This window comes from Barbus barbus (assembly GCF_936440315.1).
Source record: "Barbus barbus genome assembly, chromosome: 3".
Taxonomy (NCBI): domain Eukaryota; kingdom Metazoa; phylum Chordata; class Actinopteri; order Cypriniformes; family Cyprinidae; genus Barbus; species Barbus barbus.
In genome coordinates this window covers 13188771-13215078 of record NC_136731.1, presented here as the reverse complement: position 1 = coordinate 13215078, position 26308 = coordinate 13188771, and the positions used below count along the sequence as shown (strand labels likewise).

Genomic DNA, 26308 nt, shown 5'->3' with positions numbered 1-26308 from the left:
CCTCATAAGCAGCACCAAACCAGCATGAGCAAATCCAGACCAGCATGGAAGTCTAAGCTGGTCTTTTAAGAAGGAATTACAGGCCTTCTTGCTAAAAACAGCAGATTGACTCACTTTTGGTGTAACAACTTTGTTGATCTGTAAGTGAAAACCTCCAAGGTAGTGTGGCCCAGCTTCTTCTGCTACTTTAGCCTCCTCTGAAGATGAGTATCTCACAAAGCCCACACCCTTTGACCATCCTGATGACTTGTCGATTGTGAACTGTTCATTGGGAAAAGTTCTCAAATTACAAGAGGAGTAAAAGTTTTACAGTAAAGATTGTCAAAATATGAGGTCATCTAAGTACACTACAGACAAAAGTTTGGCAACCCAACCCTGGGTCAAAATATGGACAAATTCAGCACTAGATTGACTGGGTTAAATGTTTGATCAAACATACTGAGATGCTGTTGTTTTTAAACTCTACTATTTTTAAATATTTGCAAGCAAGACAGTTCATTTGGTCTATTTTTTTTAAAGCAACACAAATCATCACCAACTGTAGAAGTTGATTTAGCGTCAGCATTAACATTAATATAACATATAACATATATTTGCCCAGTTATACAAGTACTTACTACACATTCTGTAACTGTCCCAAATTTTTCAAAGTAGCTGCAAAGCTCTCTCTCTGTCAAACATGGATTCAAATCTGTAATAACAATCCCATGGTCCTATGAAGAAAGGTAGGCAAGACATCAATCAAATTGCATATTTCCATTCATCCGTTTTCCAAATCACTTATGTGTCTAGCATCAAGGTATTCTAGAGCCTATCACGGCATCTCACCCCAAACCTCAAGCTTGTGCCTAAAACAGATTGAAATTAAAATTAAAGGCATTGTAAACGATTGTTTATGGAATGGAACTAGCTGGCAACATGAAAAACAAATATGATTGTGGTTCGTTCCTTTGTTCAGCCAATCAGATGACTTTGAGCCTCTTTCTTTCTGCCTGTCAGTCATTTTGCATGTTAAAGCTGTGATGTGTTTTGTATTATTCTATTATATCTTTTGGATTATACCCAGTTTTCATGTTGATTTAATTTTATAATTAACAGCCATTCAAATTAAGAATTTATTAGAAAGAATGAATTAATTATTTGGTATAAAATGGCCTTGAAATATCAATTCCTGGCAGGAAAGAAATTTCTGACATTGCAACAATTAGTCAGCTTACCCATTCTCCAGAAGTTTGAAATTCTGTATAGTCATCTGGGAGGTGGATGTATAAACGCTGAGAGGATTGCATTGTTGAATAAACTACACTGGGAAAAAAATGGTAGGATTTACTTTAACTGTTTTCGCTCATAAATTAACGTCACAAAGACACGACTGAAATAATTTCTTGGACATACTTTAGTAATCTGGTTTTATTTACAACTTTGAAAAATCATGTTTTATAGTGCCTATACAGATTCAGTAAAATGTTATTAGCTAAAGAACCATAAAACAAGCAATTACACAAAACCAACAAAGTTAACCAATTAATTCAATGATTAAGATATGTAGAAAATGTAAATGTAATTGGTAAAGCCTAAACTACACATACCTTCCTCAGGTGACTTAATGACTGTTGTAGTTGATATGGTGTGATGATGGAGCCAAATGAGCTAAAGTAGCTCCTTACAGCTCCTTTATAAGGAGGATGTCAGACAGATAAAAGAAACTCCTCCCACAGAATGCATTATGTGATGGGATTCTGAGCTCAGGTCAGATTTCAGTCTGACAGGTTCAATCTGTAGCCCATACCACATACTGTACATTACAATGTCTTATTAAGTGGCTTCAGCAGTCTTTGTTCAAAGGGAAATACACCAATGAAAATAAGGAGTATAGTGTTCTGTCAGCTGATCTCTATCACAACATTTATTTAACAATTATTCATCAAAAGACATTAGCACTGTGGAGATGTTATACAGTATACAGTATACAAAAAATAAATGCAGGAATGCGGCATTTGACAAATCAGACACAGGTTTTTCACAGAATTGTGTGATATCAAGAATAGTCATTTAAAATAACAGCAATTATTCACAAATAATTGTCATTTACAGATATGTTGCATTTATTCATTGATTTCAAACTTTCAAAACAACAGCAGATAGATCAACTGAAGTGAATTTTACTGAAGTGAATGTAAACCAGAGGAGAATGACACTATTTCAACACACTATTTCCCCGTCTAAATACTGTGAAGCTGATATAAAGCCACCCAGCTTTATATCAAGCTGATGTAAAGCTGCATTGACCCAAATTGCATTGTTAAAAGCGCTATACAAATAATACTAACATAACTTGACTTGACATTAACATGTCACAAGAAACACTATTGATAGTCTGTTGCTCTTTGAAATAGTTCTCTAAATATTTAAAACTATCACATCCTCATCCATACAAAAAATCGAGTCCTTGAGCAGTGGCATAAAGAGCTGACAGACAAAAACATTTCCATAAGCAAAAATGAACCTTTACATTTAGAAATATTTTTATATGACTAAATAACAATAACACTACTAAATATCAGTGTAAGTTGTCTCCAAAAAACAGCTGTTGTTCGAGTATATAAGATGCACCGGTTTCTCAGGTATATTTTTGAAGGGGTTACCCCAATGCATTCTTCCAGATTCATTTCTGTAGAATCCAGACTTCCTGGGTAAAACAAGTAATCAACAGATGACAAGGTTATGGAAACACAGCCCTGTTCACAAGAAGGAAATCAACTACTGCAACAAGCTGGCAGCTGTGGAATTTGCATTGATCTGTCAAACATTCGTTTATCTGAACATCAAACATCCTGAATGCTCAAAGGAAAGCAAAATGGGAATTTCTAGTTAAAAGGACAGACTGAAAGCTCACCTTACTGCTGAGCACGCGCCTCATTGAGGGCCTGCAGTTTATCTATAAGGAACTTCTTATCTTCACCCTCCTAAGACGCCAGATGAGATGATAACAAGAAATTATTAGGCTGTCAAAAACACTGTAATTTGTGGTGCTTATGAAGGCATTGCTATTGTGTTGTAATGATCCCGCACCGAGTGTGTTAGACAAATGAATGCCATCTCAAATCACATGGCAGGTTGAGGAGAGGATTGTCTTTCCTCGTAAACCAAATGGCTTAAAAACATGCTAAAAAGTTTTTTTTTGTTTTTTTTATTATTTAGTATAAAGTATATATTTTTATATTTATTATATATTATTTAATATATTTTTTATTTATAGTATAAAAACCAATCACTCAGAGACTTAGTTTCATGATTATGTTAAAGGAGACCTATTATGCAAAAATCACTTTTATAAGGTGTTTGAACACAGTTGTGTGGCCGCAGTGTGTGAAAACAACCAGCGTATAATGGTAAAAAATCCACCCACTCATTTATTTATAATCTAATAAAATCATAAACAGTCTCTCAGTACAAGCAGTTTCAAATGGGCGGGAAAAAGTCCTGCCCATTTGTGACCCTATAAGCATAAACACAGCCCTGAGCAAGAAGCTGTGGTCCGCCTCCGCCATTAACGTTACTGATTACTGTAGCTGCTGGAGATATACAATGTCAGCGCCAAAGAGGCTTTTCAAGTGTTGTGTTTTGGGATGATCTAACTAACATAGGAGTCTCCACAGACTCCCTCCATCTGAGCCGCTGAGGACACTGTGGTTAAGTTTCATTGTCTAAGGAAATGTCCCAGAAAAAATTGGTAAAGTCCCCAATACGTGTAGGGATCAATACCAACGCTTCGTGCGTGAACGCCAGCTCCAGACAAAGTAAGTTTCACACGTATGTTTTCCAAATTGCCCTTCTGAAGGAGCTTCTTGGCACTCTGTAAGGCTAATGATGCTAAAGCTACCATTGTCTCTGTCTGTTCTCACTGGTGCTGCCCATGAATGATCGGGAATAGTAATGTGGTCGTTAAAAGTTGCATATGAAAGCAATGTGAGTCGATCGCTTGAGTTTGTTGAGCTCATAATCACGAGTGGGTCTTATAAAGTTTGTGATAGCATGCCATGCACCATGAGACCAGCTATGTTGTTATTTTTATCCTGCCATGCTCCCCATCTGTGTCATTCATAAACACTAATTTATTATGCACAGTATAATCAGATGACTGACCGAGTATGTTTTCTGTAAAAATAAAAGGCTTGTACTAATAGTGGAACGTTTATTTGCAAAGGCTAGCACTGCTAATGCGACAGCTTCAGCTCTTGAAGCTCCGCCCTCTTTTCCGGGAGCACCACCTCATTTGCATTAAAGCAACATACTCAAATACAGAGCGTTTTGGCTCATACCTTAAAAGTGGCAATTTTACCAAGCTATAAAAAATTATCTGTCGGGTATTTTGAGCTAAAACTTCACATACACACACTGGGGACATCAGAGATATCAGGAGCATAATAGGTCCCCTTTAAGACAATTTCTGATCATGTCAAATTAAACGTTTTTAAAAGAATTTAGAAATTACTTAAGGTACTTAAGTCCTACTTAAGTGCATGAAAGAGCACTGTTAAGTTCAACAAATTACATTTAATATAAATTTAAGCTAAAATACATTTTCATTTAACTGCAATTATCATGCATTTAAGTGCCCGAAAACATAAAATTAAGTTCACACTTACGTATATTCTTTCAAAAGTAATGTTATATTACTTTTGAAATCCTAGTGTACTCATACTACTCACATTGTCTATTTGTTCTTGTAACCTAGCAATGATCATCTTTTGGCCATCCAAAACTTGCATGTGAATGTATATAATGGCACTGGAAAGAGACAAAGATGACAATTAAAAAAAAAAGACCCAAATCTGATCTCTCATGCACCCAACAGCCTCACGAGTGAGGAGTACTCACAGGAACAGGCCTACAGTGATGAAGAGGAACAAAGGGTTGTCCACCAGGTTAATATAAGCCCAGCTGAGCCAAACAAAACTGGGGTTCGACGTGCCCAGGCCCTTGATCCATTTCTTGCCTAAGAAAAGCATGCTGCCGAGGTTACTAAAGGGCCCACAATCAGAAGAGGGGCTGACCCTAAAAGAACAAAACACACTTGCACTTTAATGACTCTATATAACTGACATAATTTGCTTTGTGTCAAGACAAATATGCAGTAAAAATGATGAGATTGAGTGTGTGCACATATGAGATTGCCTATGGAGGACCACATGGAGGACAGAACCTGCTGAAACATTCTTTCAATATCTTTTGCATTCCACTGAAAACAGAGGGATCTGGAACAATATGAGAATTATTTCTGAAACAGCTCTGTCATGGATCCAGTCAACAACACAGCATCGGACCTTCCAGCACCACCCACTCGTTCACAATCACCAGAATTCTAATCACCTTCACCTGCTCACAGTCATCAGCTCACCTTTAAGAACACATTCTGCCCCTCACTCTTCATCTAGTCTTGTTGATCTCTGCTACAGATCCACTCTCTGGACCGCAGGGCTGCCTGCACTTGTTTTCAAAGCCTGTCATCATCCTATCCGCTACCAAGGACTTTCCCTTGGGAAGAAAGGAGATTCTGATCTCCAACCACAAGCTAAGTCTCTAGTCTAGAGATCCGGCCATACTCGCCTGATATCCTGCATCGCTCATCTCCCTGCTTTATCACAGTGTGTTTACTAACTGCACTAACCTGAGTCTCTCCTTGTCTTTCTCCCTTTAAAATCATCAAATTGACTTTTTTACCAGTATGATAAATCACCTTGTAGAAAGGAAGCTCCGGGGTGTGAATTAATACATTATTTATTATTGATTTTACCAGATTTGGTCCTCCATCGGAAATATTCTGGAGAATGTGAATGTATACTCTGAAGAGACAAACCTCCACATTGTATAAATGACACATGCAAGGGCCCCAGTGAAGGAGGGGAAAAACAGGAGTTGGATGAATAATGTGTTCATCTGAGTGGCCCTCCAGTGTTTCCTGGGTGGTTGGAAGTTCATCATCAAACTAGTCTATAAAGGGAGTAACAAACATATGCATGTAATTGACCCTGGATAATGACATAAATACAACATCTCTAATTAATTATAAAGTTAAATACACAATTTCTTCATATAATACATTGCAGCAAAAGGAACATATGAAACTTCTGACATCATGTCATTGCAACTCTGTATTGTTTTCTTTCTGACCCTGTATTATTGTCTGTCTTTCATGAAACACAAAAGGAGATGTTAAACAGCCAGAGCTGCTCTTTTCCATTTTCCATACAAATTGGATGGTGAAAGGTTAAAGAAAGGTATACATAACCACCAAGATCACCCATAGAGGGTCAACTTTGTACCTTATCCACCCCCAAAAGGTGCATATTAGAGTTGCAATATATTAATATGTACCCTTATGGTACTACTATGAACCATTTAAGGGTAGATACAGTACAAAACTGTCAATGCAGTGCCTCTAAAGGTAAAGTTTTTACATTTTTTTCTCAAGGTTTAAAAAAGCACTATAGAGACAGAGCACATTTAGGCCACACCCACACCGGGGGCGGGGGCAATGCAACCCTCTCCACTGAGTTTGTATTGCGGGAAGCTGCCTCCTTGTAGGTGTTTATTACATTTGAAATATGGATATTTTTCTTATAAAAATGCATGGATTCACTTCAGGAGGCCTTTATCCACCCCCCGGAGCCATGTGAGGCACGTTTTATTATGGATGCGCCACGCTTTATTTGACATCTTTTGGACTGTTCAACAGAAACAGCCGCCCACTACAATGATAACACTTGGAATAGCAAGGACAATTTTTAATATAACTCTGATTGAATTCATCTGAAAGAAGAAAGTCATATCACACCTAGGATGCCTCGAGAAACACCCATTAAAACACAGGCTAATTTTCATTTTTGGGTGAACTAACTCTTTAAACGCTAATTTTTTTGGGTCGATAGCTTAAATTGTAGTTCTGTGTTTTTTAGCTTGTTTGCTGCACACTTTGTCAAATAGCAGCTTTTGGACATTGTTCTGTTTTTTGTTATAAGTCAGAAATGACAAGGAGGCAGCTTCCCGTAAAAAGTCAATGGAGAGGGATGGATTGTAGTAGTAAAATAGCTTTTAAATGTGTTGCACCAGGTTTGATGTCATTGATCCCATTGATTCCTGAATTTCATGTGGCCGATTACGACATGGGAAGTTTAAAAAAAGTGATGCAAATGAGTAAATAACAACTTTAAGGGAGAGTTCACCCAAAAACAAAAATTATGTCATTAATTACTCACCCTGCGAGAATACTTTTTCTGCGCAAAAATAATGACTTTATTCAACAGTTTCTTCTCTTCCATACCAGTCTCTGATGCCTTTTCTTTGCACACAAAAAGTATTTTTGTGCAGCTACTTAAAATTGGGGTTGAATCACTAATGAAACATGGACTATGTTAACAATATCTTTTCTACATTTCTAGGTCATTTGTCTATGCAGGGTCAGAAAGCTCTCAGATTTCCTCAAAAATATCCTAATTTGTGTTCTGAAGATGAACGAAGGTCTTATGGGTTTGGAACGACATGAGGGTGAGTAATTAATGGCAGAATTTTCGTTTTTGGGTGAACTAATCTTTTAATTTTTCAGTTGCTTCTCACAAAGTTGTTGTACTGTAACGGTACTGTTGTACTGTAAGTCACATAATCCACTTTTATTATGCTTTTTTGGTGCTTGGCAATATTCCAGAATACCCATTTGCTATCCTAAGCACATACATTCAGCAAATATCTTCTCCTTTTTGTGCTCAAAGAACAACATGATGGTAAGTAAATGATTACAGAAATAATTTTTGGGAGGAACTATACCTTTTTGAGGTAGAAGAGTAGAAACAGTTTCCCAATTTGAACTGCAGGCAACAGAGGTGAAAACAGCACACCAAACCTACAAAGAGAACATGGACAAGACTGTTAGTGAAAAGCTACCAGAACACAATGTAATGATTCTTCATGAGGAAATGACAGTACCACACAAGCGTTTGACCATAGATGAGCTCCAGAACATCTCGCGCGATGTCAAACTCTAGTTTTCTTTTTCTTAATGTGATGTTTCTAATACACAGCCTGAAGGGGCAGAAAGAGTCAACACATCCAGCTAAACATCACTGCTATCATATGGAAACGTGAGTACTTACCCCCACAGAAACTCTGCTAAGATGATGTACGACATCGCAAATAGCAGATCCATTAAAACCAAACGGTAAAGCTCTTGACCAACTAATGTCTCCCAGCACTGCATGCAAGCACAAATGAAAACAAGCCTTCTTCATTTCATATTCAACTAATTATCTCATATAAACAATATTTATTTTCATAAGAATATTTTTAATTAAGATTAAACTTTTAATTCAACTTTTAACTTTAATTAAAAGTTCTAATATTTTCACACAGCCAATTACTGTCTCTGGATTTAAAAAAAAAAAAAGTTGTCATGTTTTTGGTCACCTGCCCTGTACTTTGTGAAATTTTCTTGAGCCAGTAGTAACACAATACACTAAAAATGCAACCCTTCAACAACAGGTTCCTGCGAAAGAAGAAACCGAAAACTCAGTGACTTAGTTATTTGATTGAAGTCTCATGTTACCACAAACTTAACAGGAAATACATGCAGTTGAGCAAACTTAAAAGTTTAAGGCAACCAGCTTCAGCAGATTTTTGAGTTTTCTCAACTTATTTTTGTAGGAGATTTTTGAGTTCTCTCAACTTTTTGTTGTATAAACGTAAAACAAGAAGTTGATCAAAGTCAAAAATCTGCTGAAGCTGGTTGCCTTAAACGCTTAAGTTCTCTCAACTTTTGATTTTTTACAGTACTGAAATAAAAAGTTGAGCAAACTTAAAACGTTTAAGGCAACCAGCTTCAGCAGATTTTTGACTTTGATCAACTTCTTAAGTTTATACAACAAAAAGTTGAGGAAACTCAAAAATCTACTGAAGCTGGTTGCCTACAGTGTGAATGTGACTAAACTATTAGGAACTGAACAGATATGGTATTTGTTATTAGTGATATATATTTAAATGAAGAAAGAAAAGTTTGCAAAATTATGATTTTTTTTTTAAATGCATAGAAAAATCCTGTACATGTAATTTCATTTCATTCATTAATTTCATTCATGCATTCATGCTCTTAAATTACACATTTGAACAACTTTTTAGGTAACTGTCACGGTTCGGCTGCTACAGCGAAGAAGATGAAGGAGATTCACGATCACAGACTTTAATGGACAAGATAGCCAGGAACATACTAAACATAATGAGGGGAAGACTAGACACACCTGGAACCAAATTAACAGATAATCACACTAAACGAGGACAGGAAACAGGAAGGACCAATTATGGGCACGTGGGGAACAAAACACAAGACACAACAAACACAAGCCTGCAGTAACAAACTTTCTTACAGACATCATAAATATCACGGGGTTTTGAAGGGTTATTTGAAATGTGAGAATCTCATAATCTTGATGTGTCATAAAAAGGTCAAATGATCAGATACTCTACTTATTGACCTTGACACACTGTCATGAGAGTGTATAATCAATATAATCAAATACATATCATATTATATAATCGTATAGTTCAAAGCACTGTCTGTATGAATTGCATAATATAAATCTAAATGAAAATAACTGCTTGTGATACACACACACACACACACACACACACACACATAGTAAATGATGCAAATTAATAGATTGTTTGAATGACTTTCTTGCTATTGGTATTTCTCAAGATAAGAGTCATGCTAAAATTAAAATGTCACACTAGAGTGAACAGCAAACATTTAAAGCATTGAAGCATGTTAAACTTGTTTCCTGCTGCACTAAAAGGAAATACAGCTTAGCTCACAGCACAATTAGTGAGGAAGTGAATAAATATTAGGTGAACGAATGGTAAGCAAAAAAAAAGTTATGGCCTTCCTGACCTTGCAATGGACACGTAAATCTGAGTTCTCGGAGAGTCGTAACGTTCTATCCTGGATAACATGTCGAAGAATCCAGGCAATAGATGGCTGATGCAAGACATGACCAAAGGCAGTTTCAGCAAATCGACAGCTTTCTCAAAAGAGTTCATCTACATATGACAGACATAAACACACAGTATATCAAATAAAGTATTCTATTTTAGTTCTACAGGACAAAGAAATGAAGAATTTACAGAAATGCAGAAAGAATTCTAGACAAATTAACATTGGCAGTCTAAGCTTTTTTTTTTCTTTATAAAACCCATGGGGACAAATGTGCAAATTTGCATTTACAATTAAAACACTTGTATTTAGTAACTGTTTGCATTACACTCTAAACAGAAGACTTCCATTTATCAAGTTGTTAATTAGTGCATATTATCACTGAGGCAGGGCTTCTAAAGGTATACCTTTGTAGCTTATTTATCCCTAAAGTGTGCATACTGTTAGCATTCCAGCTTTTGTATATCTTTTTATTCTGAGAAACTTTTTTCCTGTGTAACAAGTACAGTATCCTGTTAAATGTATCACTAGTAAATTGTGGGGACTTGAATGCAGTGTTGGGGGATAATGGATTACAGGTAACACGAGTAATCGGATTACAGGTAACACGAGTAATCAGATTACTTTTTTCAAGTAACTGGTAAAGTAGTGCATTACTTTTTCATTTACAAAAAAAAAAAATTTCAAATAAGTAACGTCAGCTACTTGTTTTCTCATTTATTGACTGACACTAACAAGTTCACACTTACATATAATAAACAGAGTAAAGGTTATGCATATTTGGCGTGTTGTCCAAGGGGAGGGCTCAAAGCTCTAAATTTTGGCCCAAACCCAGAGTAAACCCCATACCCCCCCCCCCCCCCCCCCCCCCCCCCACACACACAAACCCTGTCAAGGAGCAGAGGTAAGTTTGCTCTGTGTATATAAACCTCTTATCTTGTTAATTGGGTTGATTAGTGATTGTGTTCCTCTCAAGCTAATTATCTGATCGTGCTCCTCCCGAACTTTGTTAATAAAGCATCAAGTGTGCTCTGTGTAAACATGATGCTTACTGTAATTCTAGACTAAATGTGAACATGCGGTTACTCATCTCACTTGCACAAAAACAGATTCAGTATTCCTCAAAATGAATAAAATCAGTGAAATGCAAAATCAGAATATGACACAAACCTGCAATATTAAAAAATGTTAAATAACACAAATATCCTTTATATATTTAATCCCATTTTATTTACCAATGTCTTTGCTGCTGACCTTCTGTTATCCAATTCAACCATACTAATAAGCAAAAAATACTTTAGAAAAAAATAGCATTTGTTTTTGGTTTTTTTATTACTAAAGAGTGTTGAACTTTCTTCTCCTGCACCCTATTCTTTATGCAATCCAGAATGGACGCACAACTGAAAGGTTTGATTGAGCTGCTCTGTTTGCTGTTTCTATTCACTTCACTTTTGGTCTGAAGGGGCTTTTTACAATTGCCAAAAATAGAACATTATTTTTTAATTAAAAACAAACGAGCAAGCCCTGCCCAGATTTAAAAAGTAATGCAAAAGTAATGCAGTGCATTTCTTTCCTTAAAGAGTAACTAAGTAACAGAATTAGTTACTTTTTTTAGGGAGTAACCTAATATTGTAATCCATTACTTTTAAATGCAACTTTCCCCAACACTGCATGAATGGTATTGTGAATGAGCACAGAATTTCTCTCAATTTTGCAAGGGATAAACTGACAGGGTCACAGTTTTACATCAGTATAAGGCAAAAGCCCAACAGACAGTGTTGACATAAAATGCAGTTGTTGAAAATAAAGCTGTTTGCATTGTAATGAGGCAGCAAAAATAACTGGTGCGTGAACTGAACAGGATGTGACTGGTATTTTCTATCATCAACTGTGTGATTAAGCATCCTGTTGCCTTCCTGTTTTCTATTCAAGACTATGACCAGACCCTTACCTTGGAATTGCCCTGGTCAGTGTGAAGGTGGTAAACAGCCAGCATGCAGGCAGCTATGCAAAGCAAGCAAATGAACCATACAACAAAATGTAGACTCAACCAGCCAAAAGTTGAATGCAAGTTTCTCTTCTGTTTTTTGCAGCTGAGCTCAGACAGCATCTCCTAAAACAAAAATAGAATCACTCAAATCCAAGCTTCTTTGTAAAAGTCAACAAAATGCATGGAATGTTACGTATAGTTCAAGTGTGTCACTTCTGCTCCACTAGTGTCCCCAAACACAGTTGTAGCTTATGCAGTAGGTTTGGAGAAAGTATTTTAACATTAGAATACTATTCCATCATTAATAAATAACACAGGAACAAATGAGTAATGCAATATTAACATTCTAATGGCTATTAACTAACAAGAAACAAGGGTTTGGATAGTAATTCCTTCTAATGGATTTGGTAACACTTGAGTCATTATTAGTGGGTTACCATGATATTGACCTTAGAATACTGTTCTAAAAAGCTATTCATTCCTTTTGAAGGATGTTGATACTTACAAAACCTAATCATAAAGCACAGAATCTCACCATTCCTAATATCCAAAACTATGGTAGGAGACATACATAGAACCATACATTTCAGTGAGGTACATTAAATAAATAAATCATAAGTTACAGTGTTTTGGCATTTGGGGTTTGGCTCATGACTCAAAATGTTAGTCTCTGTGATGCTCTCACGAGTCAGTAAGAAGTGAGGACTTGAGCTGACATTTAAGCTGTGATTATGTGTAAAAATTAAATGAATGCAAATAATAATATCAGAGCAATGCCAGAAAATTAACAACAGGAGTAGTACTGAAAACAGAATTTCAAATTTTCCATAGTCAGTAAACAGATCCGTAAAAGGAATGATAAAATGTACTAATTATTAACAACTTAAACAACTTAAAAGTCTGCTATTGATTGTGTAAGTGATGATGAATAAATGTTAATGCAGCCTAGTTATTTATTAGATGAAACTACTATACTGTTTAATGTATTTTAATAGTTCTCTGGGAGGATTGAAAAACTATAAAAAAAAATAAAAAAAAAATAGTGAGTTAAAACTATGTGCTTTAATTCATTAATCAGCGTTTCTTGTCGAAAATTGCTAACTACAATATTAATAACGTGTAACCAATTTGTTCCTAGTTATTAATTAATTACAGAACAGTATTCTAAAGTGTTTGCAAATGGCACACATCATTAAAACCAGCATAAGGTTATTGCTGGTTTTTACAACACTCAGGTTGGTTTCTGGGTGATTAAAGTGGTTGACCAGCCTGTGGGAACCTGGTTTGAGAACGGTTTAGCTGAATTAAATTTTTCATGTTCAAAAATCAGATCTGACTAATTTGCCATTTAAAACTCCTTATGAGTGTGTGCATGTATAGCTAATTCAATTTAGTCAGTTTGATAGAATTTTTAGTGTCCATCGTGGTGTGAAAACAAATGAGAACTGTGTCTGCGAGATGCTGACGGAGTTAACATTAGCCTACTTGAGAGATTTGTGAGAGAGGGCACAGGCACAGCCTCCGTCATGTTGCCAGATCCAGCTATTATAAGCCTCTTTGGCATTGTCTTTTTGATACTTTAGAAAGTTAATAAAGTGGAAGTTGCAGTTTAGGGTTAGCAATATCTTTTTCTTATCTTATTTACAAAAGATTTGACCAAAATTGGTTTATTATTATTGGCATTTATTTGTTTTCATAGCAATATCTTGCAGAACTGCACCAGTCAGCACAAAACTGACAGTAACCAAACAAAGCCCATGGAAATCCCGTGGTAAATTATTGCTGACAGCACAGGATACCACATTCAGTAAGGCAAACACAGACCAAAATCATGAAGAAATGTTAAGTTAAACTTCATGCTAAAAGCATTCATAAGAACACTAGACAAAATTATAATCTATATTATCCACCCCTAATCTTTTTTCAATGTATGCTAGTTTCATATGCTAAACGAGTGTTTTTTATTCATATCACTATGTTGACCTTAACCAGAACATTTTGTCTGATTTTACGGTGTACACATGTATTCAAATATCCCAACATGCTTGTGTATGGCATTTTTCACTGCAATTATTACTTCTCTGGAGCATAAATGAGTTTTTAACATGAAGAGTCATATTGACACAAACCTTCAGCTGAATGCAGATTTTTCCCGACTGCAACTTAACAGATTGTTTCTTGCTGACTTTAAAATCCCAAGAACAGAAAACCTTTAAAGCTAGGTTACTGGTAGTCTTGAATGTGCGGAAACTCCTTCCGAATGATTTAGATATCCTGAAAGGATGAAGAAAATCTGATTTAATCACAGAGCAAGCTAATTATGTGAAATTGAATTAACACAATGTATAAGGAAAATAGACAAACCTGTAAACAAGCATTACACATGTGATAAACATGCCTGCTCCAATAGTAAAAATATACGCCAGTGGTATGTTGTAATTTTCTGGACACATTTTCGTTTCCCCTTTGCAGTTTCCATTGTTGGAGTTGGCATAGTGGCCATAAAACATCACAGAGTCTGTGAGAATGCCCTGTTGAGGAACAAAAAAACAAAGCATTCAGAGTCCAAGTAATATAATGTGGGCCATCTTAAATTTCCAGGGAGAGGAAACTCTAATATAAAGCACCAACTTTTTAAAATATACATATATTACCGTGCCAGTAAGCATCCAGAGATCAGCGGTGTCTGCGGGTATGTTTTTTGATGATGGAGGATTAGAGATTTGTGGTAGGACCAGGAAAAGGCCGGTGATGAGGAAGAGGAGGATGTTGTAATGTAACAGTCTTCTGAGGAAGATGAAATAGGACAGAATCCCAGTGCCAAAGTGAGCGCTGATGTTTTTAAGCACTCCCTGCCAGAGCTGTATGGATTTCTGCTGGAAGACTCTACCGTAGCAGCCATCACACAAAACCTACGCAGCACAAACAAGTGTGCATACAGGTTAATGAACCAAGAACTGTTGATTAAACTCCGGAAAATCTACATATGAAATATTCAAACTACCACAGTCAATGGTTATTTGTATGAATAGGGTACAAATTAGTGTCCCCTTACTTTGTTAAAGCAATGAAGGCATAAAATCAGCCTTGAGAGAAAACTGAAAAATGATTGTAGATAAAACCCTTGATATTTACATTTAGCAGACGCTTTTATCCAAAGCGACTTACACTGCATTCAAGTTACAGTTTTTACATTTTATCAGCTCTTGCTTTCCCTGGGTATCGAACCCATGACCTTGGCGTTGCTAGCGCCATGCTCTACTATTTGAGCTACAGGAACGCCTGATATTTAATTAACTGCAAAAAAAATTACTGAGTATTAAAGACATTTAAGACATCTATTTATGCAAACTGCGTACGCTGTTCTGTGTCAGACGCACCACACGGATATGCTGTTTTCGTTCAAATCAACGTATCCATGTGGTGCCGCTGACACAAAAGAGCGTACGCAGTTTTTGTGCAGCGTATACTCTCCAAAATGGTGCTATGCTGACGCAGAGGAGTCGAATTGTTGAATAAAGTTGTTTTTTTTTGCATACAAAAAGTATTCTCGTCACTTCATAAAATTCAGATTGAACCACTGATAGCAGATGGACTATTTTGACAATGTCTTCCGTCCCGGTTTTCATCCAAAATGTCTTAAATTGTGTTCCAAAGACGAACAAAGCTTTTACAGGTTTGGAACGACATGGGGGTAAGTGATTAATGACAAAAGTTTCATTTTGGGGTGGAGTAACCCTTTAATGTTGATCTTAATGTTACTGTGCAAGAAGACATTCACCTTCAAGAACCAAGCTTTATACTGATGGCAGCACAGGACTCTGTTAGCAGAGAGAGGCAGTCCAGAATCCCAACAGACAAACCAAGCTCTAAAAAGACACATTTAGATAAGATACAAAGAAATGAACCAGAATTATTGCACTCTTTTAAAGATGTAATAACGCTGTCTAAAAGTGAGTATACATTGAATTCTATACCTGATCCGGCGCTTCTCCAAGACACTAAGGGGCATTTCACGCAACACATGCACACATTCACCAGCAGACAAACCTTGTAGTTTGTTTAGCAGGTCTTCATTTTGGATCACTAGGACCAGAATACAGAAACAAAGTGTTAGAAGTCCACTTTTAAACTTAATAAAGATTCTTTTCTCCAAATATGTCTGTAAACATCCTGTTTCTTGTTGCTGGGCCTTTCAGACTTTTATGTAAATAAGAGTGAAGTTAAATTAGAGAAGTATAGAACAAGTGGTTGTTGCACTGTAGTTTCAGTAAACTTTCTTTATCACTGAGGAGGAAGTTCTGAAAGTTGCAGTGCGTTTCAAAGTACATCAATCAAAAAAATTGATTCCTCTTGATATGAGTCTTATTTGCTTCAAATAGTTGGCATCGTGAGTGTTTTACTGCTGCAAACCATCATTCTCGCAGCCCTCCTGCCCTCTGAAGACATCCTGGTCTGTATCGCAGTAAGCGGTGGACACAACGCTAAGAGGTCGTCTTCTTCGTGTATCGGTGGATCGGGAAAGCGCAGTCGACTGATTAAATCCTGAGAAAGGGCAATGCATGAAAGGCTCATAAATTGACATTGTGCACTAGAAACTGGAACATTGTTAGTTGAGAAGTCTCTGTTCTTCTGTATCTCAATGTGCAATAGCTGTATTACAAGTAACTAACTACAAGTACCGTAAAATATAATGTGCAATTGGACTTGCAGTTAACAGGGAAAATAGTGGTATTTATTTAAAAAAAAAGACAAGCACAAAAGGCCTACAGACTTTTTGTGGTTGTCGAACATTAGTGTATGTTGATATTTAATGTGATTTTTTTACAGGGTTCCTCTGCTAGAACACCTGTGTGAACTTGAGGAGAACAACCACAAAAAATCACCAAATTAGCAATCGATTTAAAGAAATGGCAAAGTCAGTTAAGAGGACTCTTCTAGAACTTAATTGTATTGAATGAGAACTTGTGGTGTACTTCAAATACTAAAAGTATATGTTTAATTAAAAAAAAAATGTACTTGCAGATAATATAATATTGTGTGATTACAAATGTATTTAAAACCATAAATGCTTATCAGCAGTACACTTTATCCATATTTCAAAGACAGAACTGTACACAACAGAAGTAATAATGAAATCAAATACAGTATAAAGATGTACTATAACATATTTTCATATAATTGTAAATAACTTGCAACTATAAGAGTCCAAAAACATTGTGTTAATACATTTGCATTCTTTATTTCCAGAATCGGCATTCTTTTTAAACGTATGCTAAAAGTACGCTCTTTTTCATAAGGGCTTGCTTGCATATACTATTATTTTGTTATCTAATGCATTAATTCATATATTTTTATGTTTGGGACCAGTGTTACAGCCACAAGAGCATATTTTAGTGAAACAGCTATGATTTTATTAATTGTAAAGCATGCAAATCTATATGAAAAACAGCATCAAAACATTTTCTTACTGATAGAGCGGCTAGGCATGGAGGACAGGACCCTTTGGGTTGAAGAGGACCAGCTATTCCTGTGAAAGGCATTCGTGTGTTTGGGCTCATGGTAGTGCTGAGCTTCTAAGTCTTCTTGATTTGCATGTGTCAGATCAACTACAAACAGAAAAAAGTTTGAAGTTAGAGTTAAAACAAGTTATTTCTTCCCTATATGCCAGGCTGTGTAGAACTCACATTTCACTGCTCTGTATGGTCTTCTAATAGACTCGAGCTCAATCAGGTCTTGGTCTTCATCTTCACTGGAAGTCATCTCCATGATCTGGGATGCAGCCATCGAGACTGTCTAGAGCTGTGAGTATCAGAGCAGAAAATGTTGTGATGGGTAATAAGTAATATCAGAAATTAATTTTTGCATTAAAAGGCGATATTTGTTTATTTTTCAGAGCATTTTTACTTATAAACCACATAAATGAACAATAAAAACAAAAAGTGTGTCTTTCATTTATGTCAAAATTAACATCATAAGATGCCATAACATAATAAACATTCTCTAAGAATAAATAATTGTCCATTCCTTACATTAAAAATCCATTCCTTGTAAAAAAGAAGTGCACTTAATTGTATTAAATGTGGTCAACTCTTAAAAGTGTTTTTATTTAACTGTACGATACTATAATATTAATGCCATAAAAGCGTGCGTTAAGACCATTTGTGACCATGTGACTAAAGTCCACTATGTAATAATGTCAAATTATACATTTGAAATCACTGTTTTATATTTTGTCAGTACACTTATTTTGATGCGTTGACTAACATAGTAACACACATGTAAAGTACTTGATTATAATGTAACTGTAACTGTTTTTATTTGATGTTAAAATTTAAAGTTAAATATGCTAATCATTAAAAACGACATTAAAGAATGTTATAGCTTTAGCATAAATGCCTTTGTATATTCAATTACCTGCCTTTAGTATAAATTTAAACTATAATACATTTTCATTTAATTGAAGTTAACATGCAAAAATATTGTCCGCAAACATTACATTCAGTTCAAGATTAAGTATATTATTTTAAAGTATATTATTTTCATAGTACGTACTCTTTTAAAAAGTATGCTAAAGTATACTATCACAGTAGATCTAATTTTAGTTTTTATATTAACTCACTTTAGCTGTTCATTTAACAACACCCATCTTGTTCTGATAAAGCACCACCAATACTCACCTAAACAGCTGCTGCTAAGCAAAGTTTCCAGCACAGTCTAAGAAGAAAATACACTGTTCATAGTTTTCATATGTATAAAAAGTGACTGGTACTTCAACAATCCCCATTCTGAGAATAAGCAGAAACATTTTCACAGTTGACAGACTGCATTCAAAGTGACAAACCACAGGCAACATGCAGAGAGGAAGAAACAAGAACGGGCTGACGTCTTACAGTTTTTTTGTTTTTTTTTTGGTTTGGTACTATTATCACATACAACACTGTATATAGGGAGACAGGTATTTTACATTACAGTGTGGTATGTGAAATTGTAAACCGAGGCCATACAATGGTAGAGACTGCTTACCATAACTCAGCCTTCATCTGAAAATGTCAGCTATAACAGTCAACAACTCAGTCATACGGTACAGACCTCATGGCCGTGTCATATTTTCATCACACCTGTAACAACACATTAGATAGCTACAATTACAAACAGTACATATTTGAGTTTGGTAATGTAATGGCAACAGTAGCATCCATTACTATAACATCTGCAATAAGGCTGTATCTTAAATCATTTTCTACTGAAAGAAACCCTCTTTGTCTGTCAGACAGAGAGCATCTCCATCTACACTGCAAACATATTTATATATATATGTGTGTGTGTGTGTGTGTGTGTGTACACAAAACTGGCTGCGTTCCAGAACTTGCAGCATCTTTGCAACTATAATGGGACTTTTATTATTGTTGCTAACATAGTTTTTGAGTCCACTGTATTGAAGTAACTATTGTTTTGTATTGTATTGTTTTTACACTGTATTGAAAAATGAAAATTCCTAGCATCAGCTACTTATACGCCATTCCAAATCTATATGACTTTGTTTCTTCTATGGAACACACACACAGGCTACATGTAGAACATTTTGACTAGACATTCTTCAAAATATCATTATTTTGATGTATTTCACTACATAAATTATTTCAGATTTGGAAGACATCGAGCTATGAAGAATATAAATTTTTAGGTGAACATTTAAATTAAAAGTAGACCAATAGCGCCACCTAGAGGACTTAGTACTTGTATATTTTCAGAGTTCTGAAAGAATCATTAAAGGGAAGTGGTGTGTGGCCAAGTATAGTGACCCATACTCAGAATTTGTGATCTGCATTTAACCCATCCAAGTGTACACGCAGTAGTGAACATACACCCAGAGCAGTGGGCAGCCAATGATGCGGCGCCCGGGGAGCAGTTGGGGGGCGGTGCCTTGCTCAAGGGTCTCACCTCAGGGTGAGGGTGAGGGTGGAGAGTGTTGGTTATTCACTCCCCCACCTACCATCCCTGCTGGACCTGAGACTAAAACCCTCGACCTTCGGGTTACAAGTCCAACTCTCTATCCAAAGTACAACAAACTAAATAAAGTATTTTGGTGTGTCCTGTTAACTGTCACCGTCCCGTATACGGGACACCTAACTTTACTTCAATATATTACCATTAAATCCTAATCTAATCATGACAAACTATATATCATTGGAAAGGTCCAAGACTCCTAAATAGATATTTCACCACTGTTTGTTATAAAAAATTATGTAGGAGCAGTAATAGATTAATTTATGACAAGAGCGCACCTCAAAACATATACACCATAATAGGAGCGCTGACCTTTGACACAAAAATTCTATTAGTTTCCTTTTTTTCCTATCACGTGTATTAGTAATCATCATATATTATATATCATTTGAAAGCTTAAAATCTCACAATTCATCCTGTGAAAACCGTTTTGAAATCGGATATTGCGTCACCATAGCAATGGTACTTTAAAATATTTTAGCGGGCTCCTCCCCCTTAGTGGTGACTAAATGTATTACGGTCTTATAGAATCAAAACTTTTTATAATCTTGACAAAATACATATCATCGGAAAGGTCTGAGTCTCAGGATTCCATATTTGGTGGTTATTTTGTGATAGGAGTAAGAGTGAGAGAGAAATTGATCCATTTTTTACAGAAAAGTGCATAAAAAAACTTCAATGGGGTTTGAATGGCACCCGGTGGCTGTTTGTGGTATAACGCCTAAACAAAATTGCATAGTAACCTCAATTTTTTTTATATCAACTTCAAATTTGGAACACAACATATTTAGACATATGGCTTTAATTTTATGCCAAATCTGGATTAAAATATATTTTGTAAAATATTTATTTTATATAATATATAATAATAATAGTATCGTACATGTTATTTACAGTAAATTTAAACTTTTATAACTTTTTTTTACTTTCGTTTTTTGAAAATATTTCACTTCTGCAATAATCTGCTGATTGTCTTCTTTAAAAGGAGACCAATCTTAGATCTGTATTCAAAAGCATTCATGAATTATTACAATTTAACTTTAAATAGTGCACTTTCAAAAAGTTTTCAAAAAGGGGGGGTGACAGTTAAGAGGTTAAAGTGTGTGTAAAAACTTTGAATGAGTCCCTACAGATTGAGGCCACGTGGTCAACTCTCAAACAATGAGCTACTTCTGCAGTTAGATCACAGAGCTGTGTAAACTCAAGGGCAAACCCTTGTGTGCAAAGTGATGAAACATCAGGACTACACCAAAACAAACAGCACAACACTGGAAAAGTCTTTATACTCATAAATATTTAAGCATGTCCATATGTCAAATAGCTGCTGACTACTGAAGCCTGGATCATCAAAATGATAGCCTATAACTATTATTGTGACAGACAGACAGACAGACAGATAGACAGATAGATAGATAGATAGATAGATAGATAGATAGATAGATAGATAGATAGATAGATAGATAGATAGATAGATAGATAGATAGATAGATAGATAGATAGATAGATAGAGGTCTTCTCTAAAGGGGGGCGGTTCTAATGTGGGAAAGTTCGTTCTGGTGTGACGTGTACTTCCTTGAAGGGTGGTGCGGTACTTTCAGGAAACAATTGTGAAAGTAAATAGCATATCATCAAGCTGGACGATTTGCCGAAGCGCTGACAAATAAAGAGGGGTTAGAGTCTCACAAACGCGGACATGGAGACGAGTGCTTACGGTGCATCGCTGGCCGGCGGAGCCTTTGACTTCTGGAGCTATATAAAGCGACCGCAGACCATCGCCAGGCTGTTCAGTTGGGTGAGCCAGATCAAAGTCATCGTTAGCTAACCGAGCTAGTGCTCCTACTGCTCCGTGAAAGTTTGCAATACTCTGACTGGCCTCAAACTGTGCTAGTTTAACCGAAGTTAATCGCAAAACTAAATTCTGCTGTCACAAGTTGCAAAACAGACCATATGTCAGCAGTAGTTTGAGAGTTTGTTGTTGAGGTCTGCATCATGTGACTTGTTAACACGGGTAAACTCAGGATTTCAATATGCCACAGCTCTGTAATACTTGTTTTTGCAGCTAGTTTCTTTCTTTCTTTCTTTTCATTTACAACAACATTCATCACCTGTTACATTTTACACTGGTCACTCTATTTTATCTGCAAAAAACGTTTTTTTTAAGAAAGAGAATGAAAACACATTTTAAGCTAAAAATATATTAGATTTGAAATGTTAAATCTTTTGACAGAGCATTTTTTAAAGCAGGTGTAGGGGCCTAAATACTTGAATCACTGACCTAATTCTTCTTTTGCTGTGTAGATATAGTCTTATAGTTTTGTTGTTGTTGTTTGTTTTTTGCTAACCAAAGTAGACATCTTGTGAGAGTCACGCCTCCACATGACACTGTTGTTCTCTGTAATATTAGTTTATTTGGTGTGTGTGTGTGTGTGTGTGTGTGTGTGTGTGAGATTACAACTGTGATGATGCATTATTAAAGAGATTGTGCTGTTGTCACTAATTCTGTTTCTTTCCATCACAGCTCTTCGCCATAGTGGTGTTTGCTACCATAGTTTCTGAAGGCTACATGAATGAACAGCATGAAGATGTCACTAAATGCATATTCAATAAGAATGACGGTGCTTGCAGCTATGGAATCGGTGTTGGAATTTTAGCCTTCCTGGCCTGTGTTGTCTTTATTGTGCTGGATGCATACTTCCCCCAGATCAGCAGTGCCAGTGACAGAAAATACATTGTGCTGGGTGATCTTTGTTTCTCTGGTAAGAATTATTACAGATTTATGTTTTTATCAGTCACTTTAAGTTTAATTGCAGAATACATTTATTTATAGTACAGAGTCTAAAAGCCCCATATTTCCTTGGATCTAAAACCTAGTGAGCATTGAAAGCGCAGTTCACACTGCCAGCGAATGCAACAGCAAAACGACCTAAATTTATATTCCTTGAGAGCTGGCATCCATGACTTTTGCCAACTATATGTGGACATCTCCAGTGGCACGTCAAAGTTGTGAGAAGTATTCTAACATCTCACAGTAAAGAGAGTAGAGCTCAAGTAATCAGAGTGCAAGTTCTAATTGGGTTCGGTTGTGTTTGGCACAGTTCATAACTAATTATTAGGGCAACCAGATTTAAAAAGGTCTGCTAGCAACCAGGCAGTTCCAAGACAAAAATGTTGGCATCATATTTGTCATGAAACTTCACAACTGGGTGACGTGGAACAATTTCTACATTGGAAGTAAAAAGTTGCAGTTGATTCCAGCTGAGTTTCCATGATGTTAGCATGCTAACGTACTTTATAGCCTGGTGGACATAGTTCCTCCTCATGTGCCATATAAATCTGGAGAACATAGGAATGACTTCGATACTCCAGAGAGCATTAAAATACACAGGACACACAACTATTGGATAAAATAGGCTTTTTTTTTCTTTCTTTTTTAAACCAGAATTAATAGTGTCTCAGTGACAAAAAGTGTTTTTATTTTTTATCAATACTTTTCAGTATTTAATACAATACAAGTATATTTATAATTGTCTAACTTGCTAACTTTTTTTAAATGGAGCTCATTTCCTTCTCTATGAAGGATACATGCAGTGATGTCTTGGTGGACAAAGCAAGGTTGTCAGCTTCATGTCTGAAGCACACGTATGATGACTTAAATGCTCATTATGGTTTGAAAAAGAGCCATACTTTCTGTTAGTCATGTGCTCACCCAAAAAAATTAAATTCTGTCATTATTTACCCACTTTTATGTGGTGAGAGGTTTCCATCCATTGAAAGTTGCACAACCAAAACATAGCAGATCCAAAAAGGCCATACAGGCGTCTTAAAACACATCTTTATAAATCTGCGGTTTGATCACTTTATATGATTAAAATTAAGGGGTTTATTTGACTTTTTACGATCAACGCGTGTGCATAGAGCGCATCAAATATGGCATCGCATGTGCATTCATCACGCAATAGAACAAATTATTTGTTTGGATAAGTTTGTCTTTATAAAAAAGTTTTGGTTGCATGTAATTTCAGTGGAGGGACAGAAACTTCGAGTTTTATTAAAAATATCTTAATGTGTGTTTTTGAAGATGAACGAAAGTCGTTTGGGGTTGAGTAAACAATGACAGAATTTTCACCTTTGGGTGAACAAACCCTTTATGTTTCTCTCTGCTTTCTCATCAGGAGTGTGGACGTTCCTGTGGTTTGTGTGTTTCTGCCTCCTAGCCAATCAGTGGTCCCACACTACTCAAACACTCATCCAAGCTGATGCAGCTCGAGCTGTGGTGGCCTTTTCCTTCTTCTCCACTGCCACCTGGGTAAGCACATCTCACATCCTGTTTCTGCCTGACGGTCTGCTTGTATATTTGATAAACTGAAACAAGTTTCACGCTTTTTTCTCAAGGCTCTGCTTACCATGTTCGCATTACAACGATACCGCCAAGGAATAAACGAGGTTGGCCTAGGCTACAATGATCCAACCAGTGATCAAACTTCCCCGTACCCTTCAGCATATACTGGTGCTCCAGAGGGTTACCAGCAGTCCCCATTTGCCGCCAGTCCTGCGGGGGGACAGGGAGGGTATCAGCCTCCCGCGTACTGAGGGTGAAGGCATTTTAACGCTTCTGAGAGGCTCACCTGTGTGGTCCGTTTCATATGCTCCACTTTTTCCTGTTCCATAAGAGTTTAAATTGTGACCTGGGATTGGTGTGCTTTGCTAGTGTGTTTATTCATGTTTGAAAAAAAGTTATTTATTTTTATTTTATTTGGATGCAAATTCTAAACATAACCCTAAGTGTAAAAGTTCCTTGCACATCTGCAGAATTATCTCGCTAATTTCTGCAAATTAGATTCTGAAATCCAGATTCAACACCAGCTGCAGTTTTTAAATTTATAAAACGGATGGAATTTAATTTATTCCATGTCTTGAATGCACAATCACATAATGTATGAAATCTACAGAATTGGCGTGCCTCAAAAGTAGAATCGAAAACAAAATTCCTCATATGCAGACAATAGAAAGTGAACAGACTCTCTGTGCCAAATACATTACCACAATTGAGTAATTCCTCAAAAGCACTGCATTGCCATATATCACATTTTTGGAAAGTATGCACTAAATCTATTGCCAAATGGATTCCTTAACTGCTAACTTCAGCCTTCTTGAGGCTAGAATAGATAACTGATGAATAGAGATTGTGAGGTAGGAAATGAATACGTAAACTACTGTAAACATGCTTTAATTTAATTTGTGACAGACAATAGGCTTTGTGTGGATAATAAGCCTTATTTTTGTAATCTTTAAGCACCTGAGCATTGAAGTGTTAAACAATCATATAATGTCATATTGTTGACGACTTCTAGCAGTTTACCTTTAAATTGTGTTCTTTTATGTCAGGCCAAATTCACTGCAAGATTTCTACCTCTCACTATTGAAATTGTGCCTTATTTTGAAATTAATATCTAAGAATTGAAATAATTTCAGTGAATTTCTATTAATGTATTTCTGCTTTGACTATTTTAGACCACTTTTACTGTTTGCTTCATTTCCCTAAAATGAAAAAAGAAAAACTAGAATGAATATTAATTAAGTTGGCCACTAAATCGAAACTGTTTTCAATATGGTTGTGTTTTGTTGAAGGTAGGGACATTTCTTTTACACCGTTCTGTTATAACACGTAATCTTTGTGTCTTTCTGTTAATTTACTTTGCAACATTTTTTTGGAACAGCAGGTGTTGCAACATTCTTGTTTTGTAAGGAAATGCTGCACAATAAACACTTGATTCTTTCCGATGTTAAAAGATATCAAAGAGTTGTTGATTCCTTTTTGAAATCTAATGATTTGAGGGATAGTTCACACCCTTCTGTCTTTACAAAATATTCTGATTCAGATAAATTGATTTATTTTATTTTTTTTGTATTTTTGAATCTGTAAAGAAAGTCAAAGGGGTACAATGTTCCTTAAATTCAATAAATGAAAGTCATGCGTGTTTGGAACAACATCAGGGTGAATAAATGAAGGATTGTGCTGAGTATTGGTCAGATAACATCTCACAGAGTCTGCAGGATATTGTGTAAATGTTATGAAATGTACAACGTACTGCATGGCTGTATAATTACTATTAAAAACATTTTTGTGCTTTGCATCAGAGACTATAGATTTATGCTAATATGCATATGACAAACTGAAATTGCTCTAGAGATCTATACTATATTTTATGTTTAGATAATTAGAGTGTTAGCTACTTTGCAATGTTGCTGCTACTATTATATAATAGCCATGCTCTCCTTAGGTCATGGCCTTGCTCTGAGCCTATCTGTAACGTGTTTATTACATGCTG

At 36.0% G+C, this 26308-nt stretch overlaps 2 protein-coding genes across 2 annotated transcripts; one reads left to right on the top strand and one right to left on the bottom strand.

Annotated features, from left to right (window-relative positions):
- Window positions 1-1398: 1398 nt before the first annotated feature.
- Window positions 1399-18809, bottom strand: tmc6a (transmembrane channel-like 6a). The gene is made up of 20 exons (XM_079379166.1): window positions 18650-18809; window positions 17657-17771; window positions 17441-17578; window positions 16383-16514; window positions 15947-16055; window positions 15751-15838; window positions 14624-14881; window positions 14334-14500; window positions 14099-14243; window positions 11931-12092; window positions 9938-10086; window positions 8461-8539; window positions 8151-8248; window positions 7984-8079; window positions 7825-7900; window positions 5861-5994; window positions 4882-5058; window positions 4713-4791; window positions 2897-2966; window positions 1399-2689 (listed from the first exon to the last, which is right to left on the bottom strand). Exons 2-19 carry the CDS (start codon window positions 17754-17756, stop codon window positions 2898-2900), a joined length of 2256 nt encoding a protein of 751 aa, XP_079235292.1. The 5' UTR covers window positions 17757-17771; window positions 18650-18809; the 3' UTR covers window positions 1399-2689; window position 2897.
- Window positions 18810-21554: 2745 nt separating this feature from the next.
- LOC306846226 (synaptogyrin-2-like) lies at window positions 21555-26276 on the top strand. Its single transcript, XM_079379445.1, has 4 exons — window positions 21555-21771; window positions 22498-22735; window positions 24152-24285; window positions 24372-26276. The coding sequence occupies exons 1-4, from the start codon at window positions 21673-21675 to the stop codon at window positions 24567-24569; spliced, it is 669 nt and encodes a 222-aa protein (XP_079235571.1). The 5' UTR covers window positions 21555-21672; the 3' UTR covers window positions 24570-26276.
- Window positions 26277-26308: the final 32 nt, after the last annotated feature.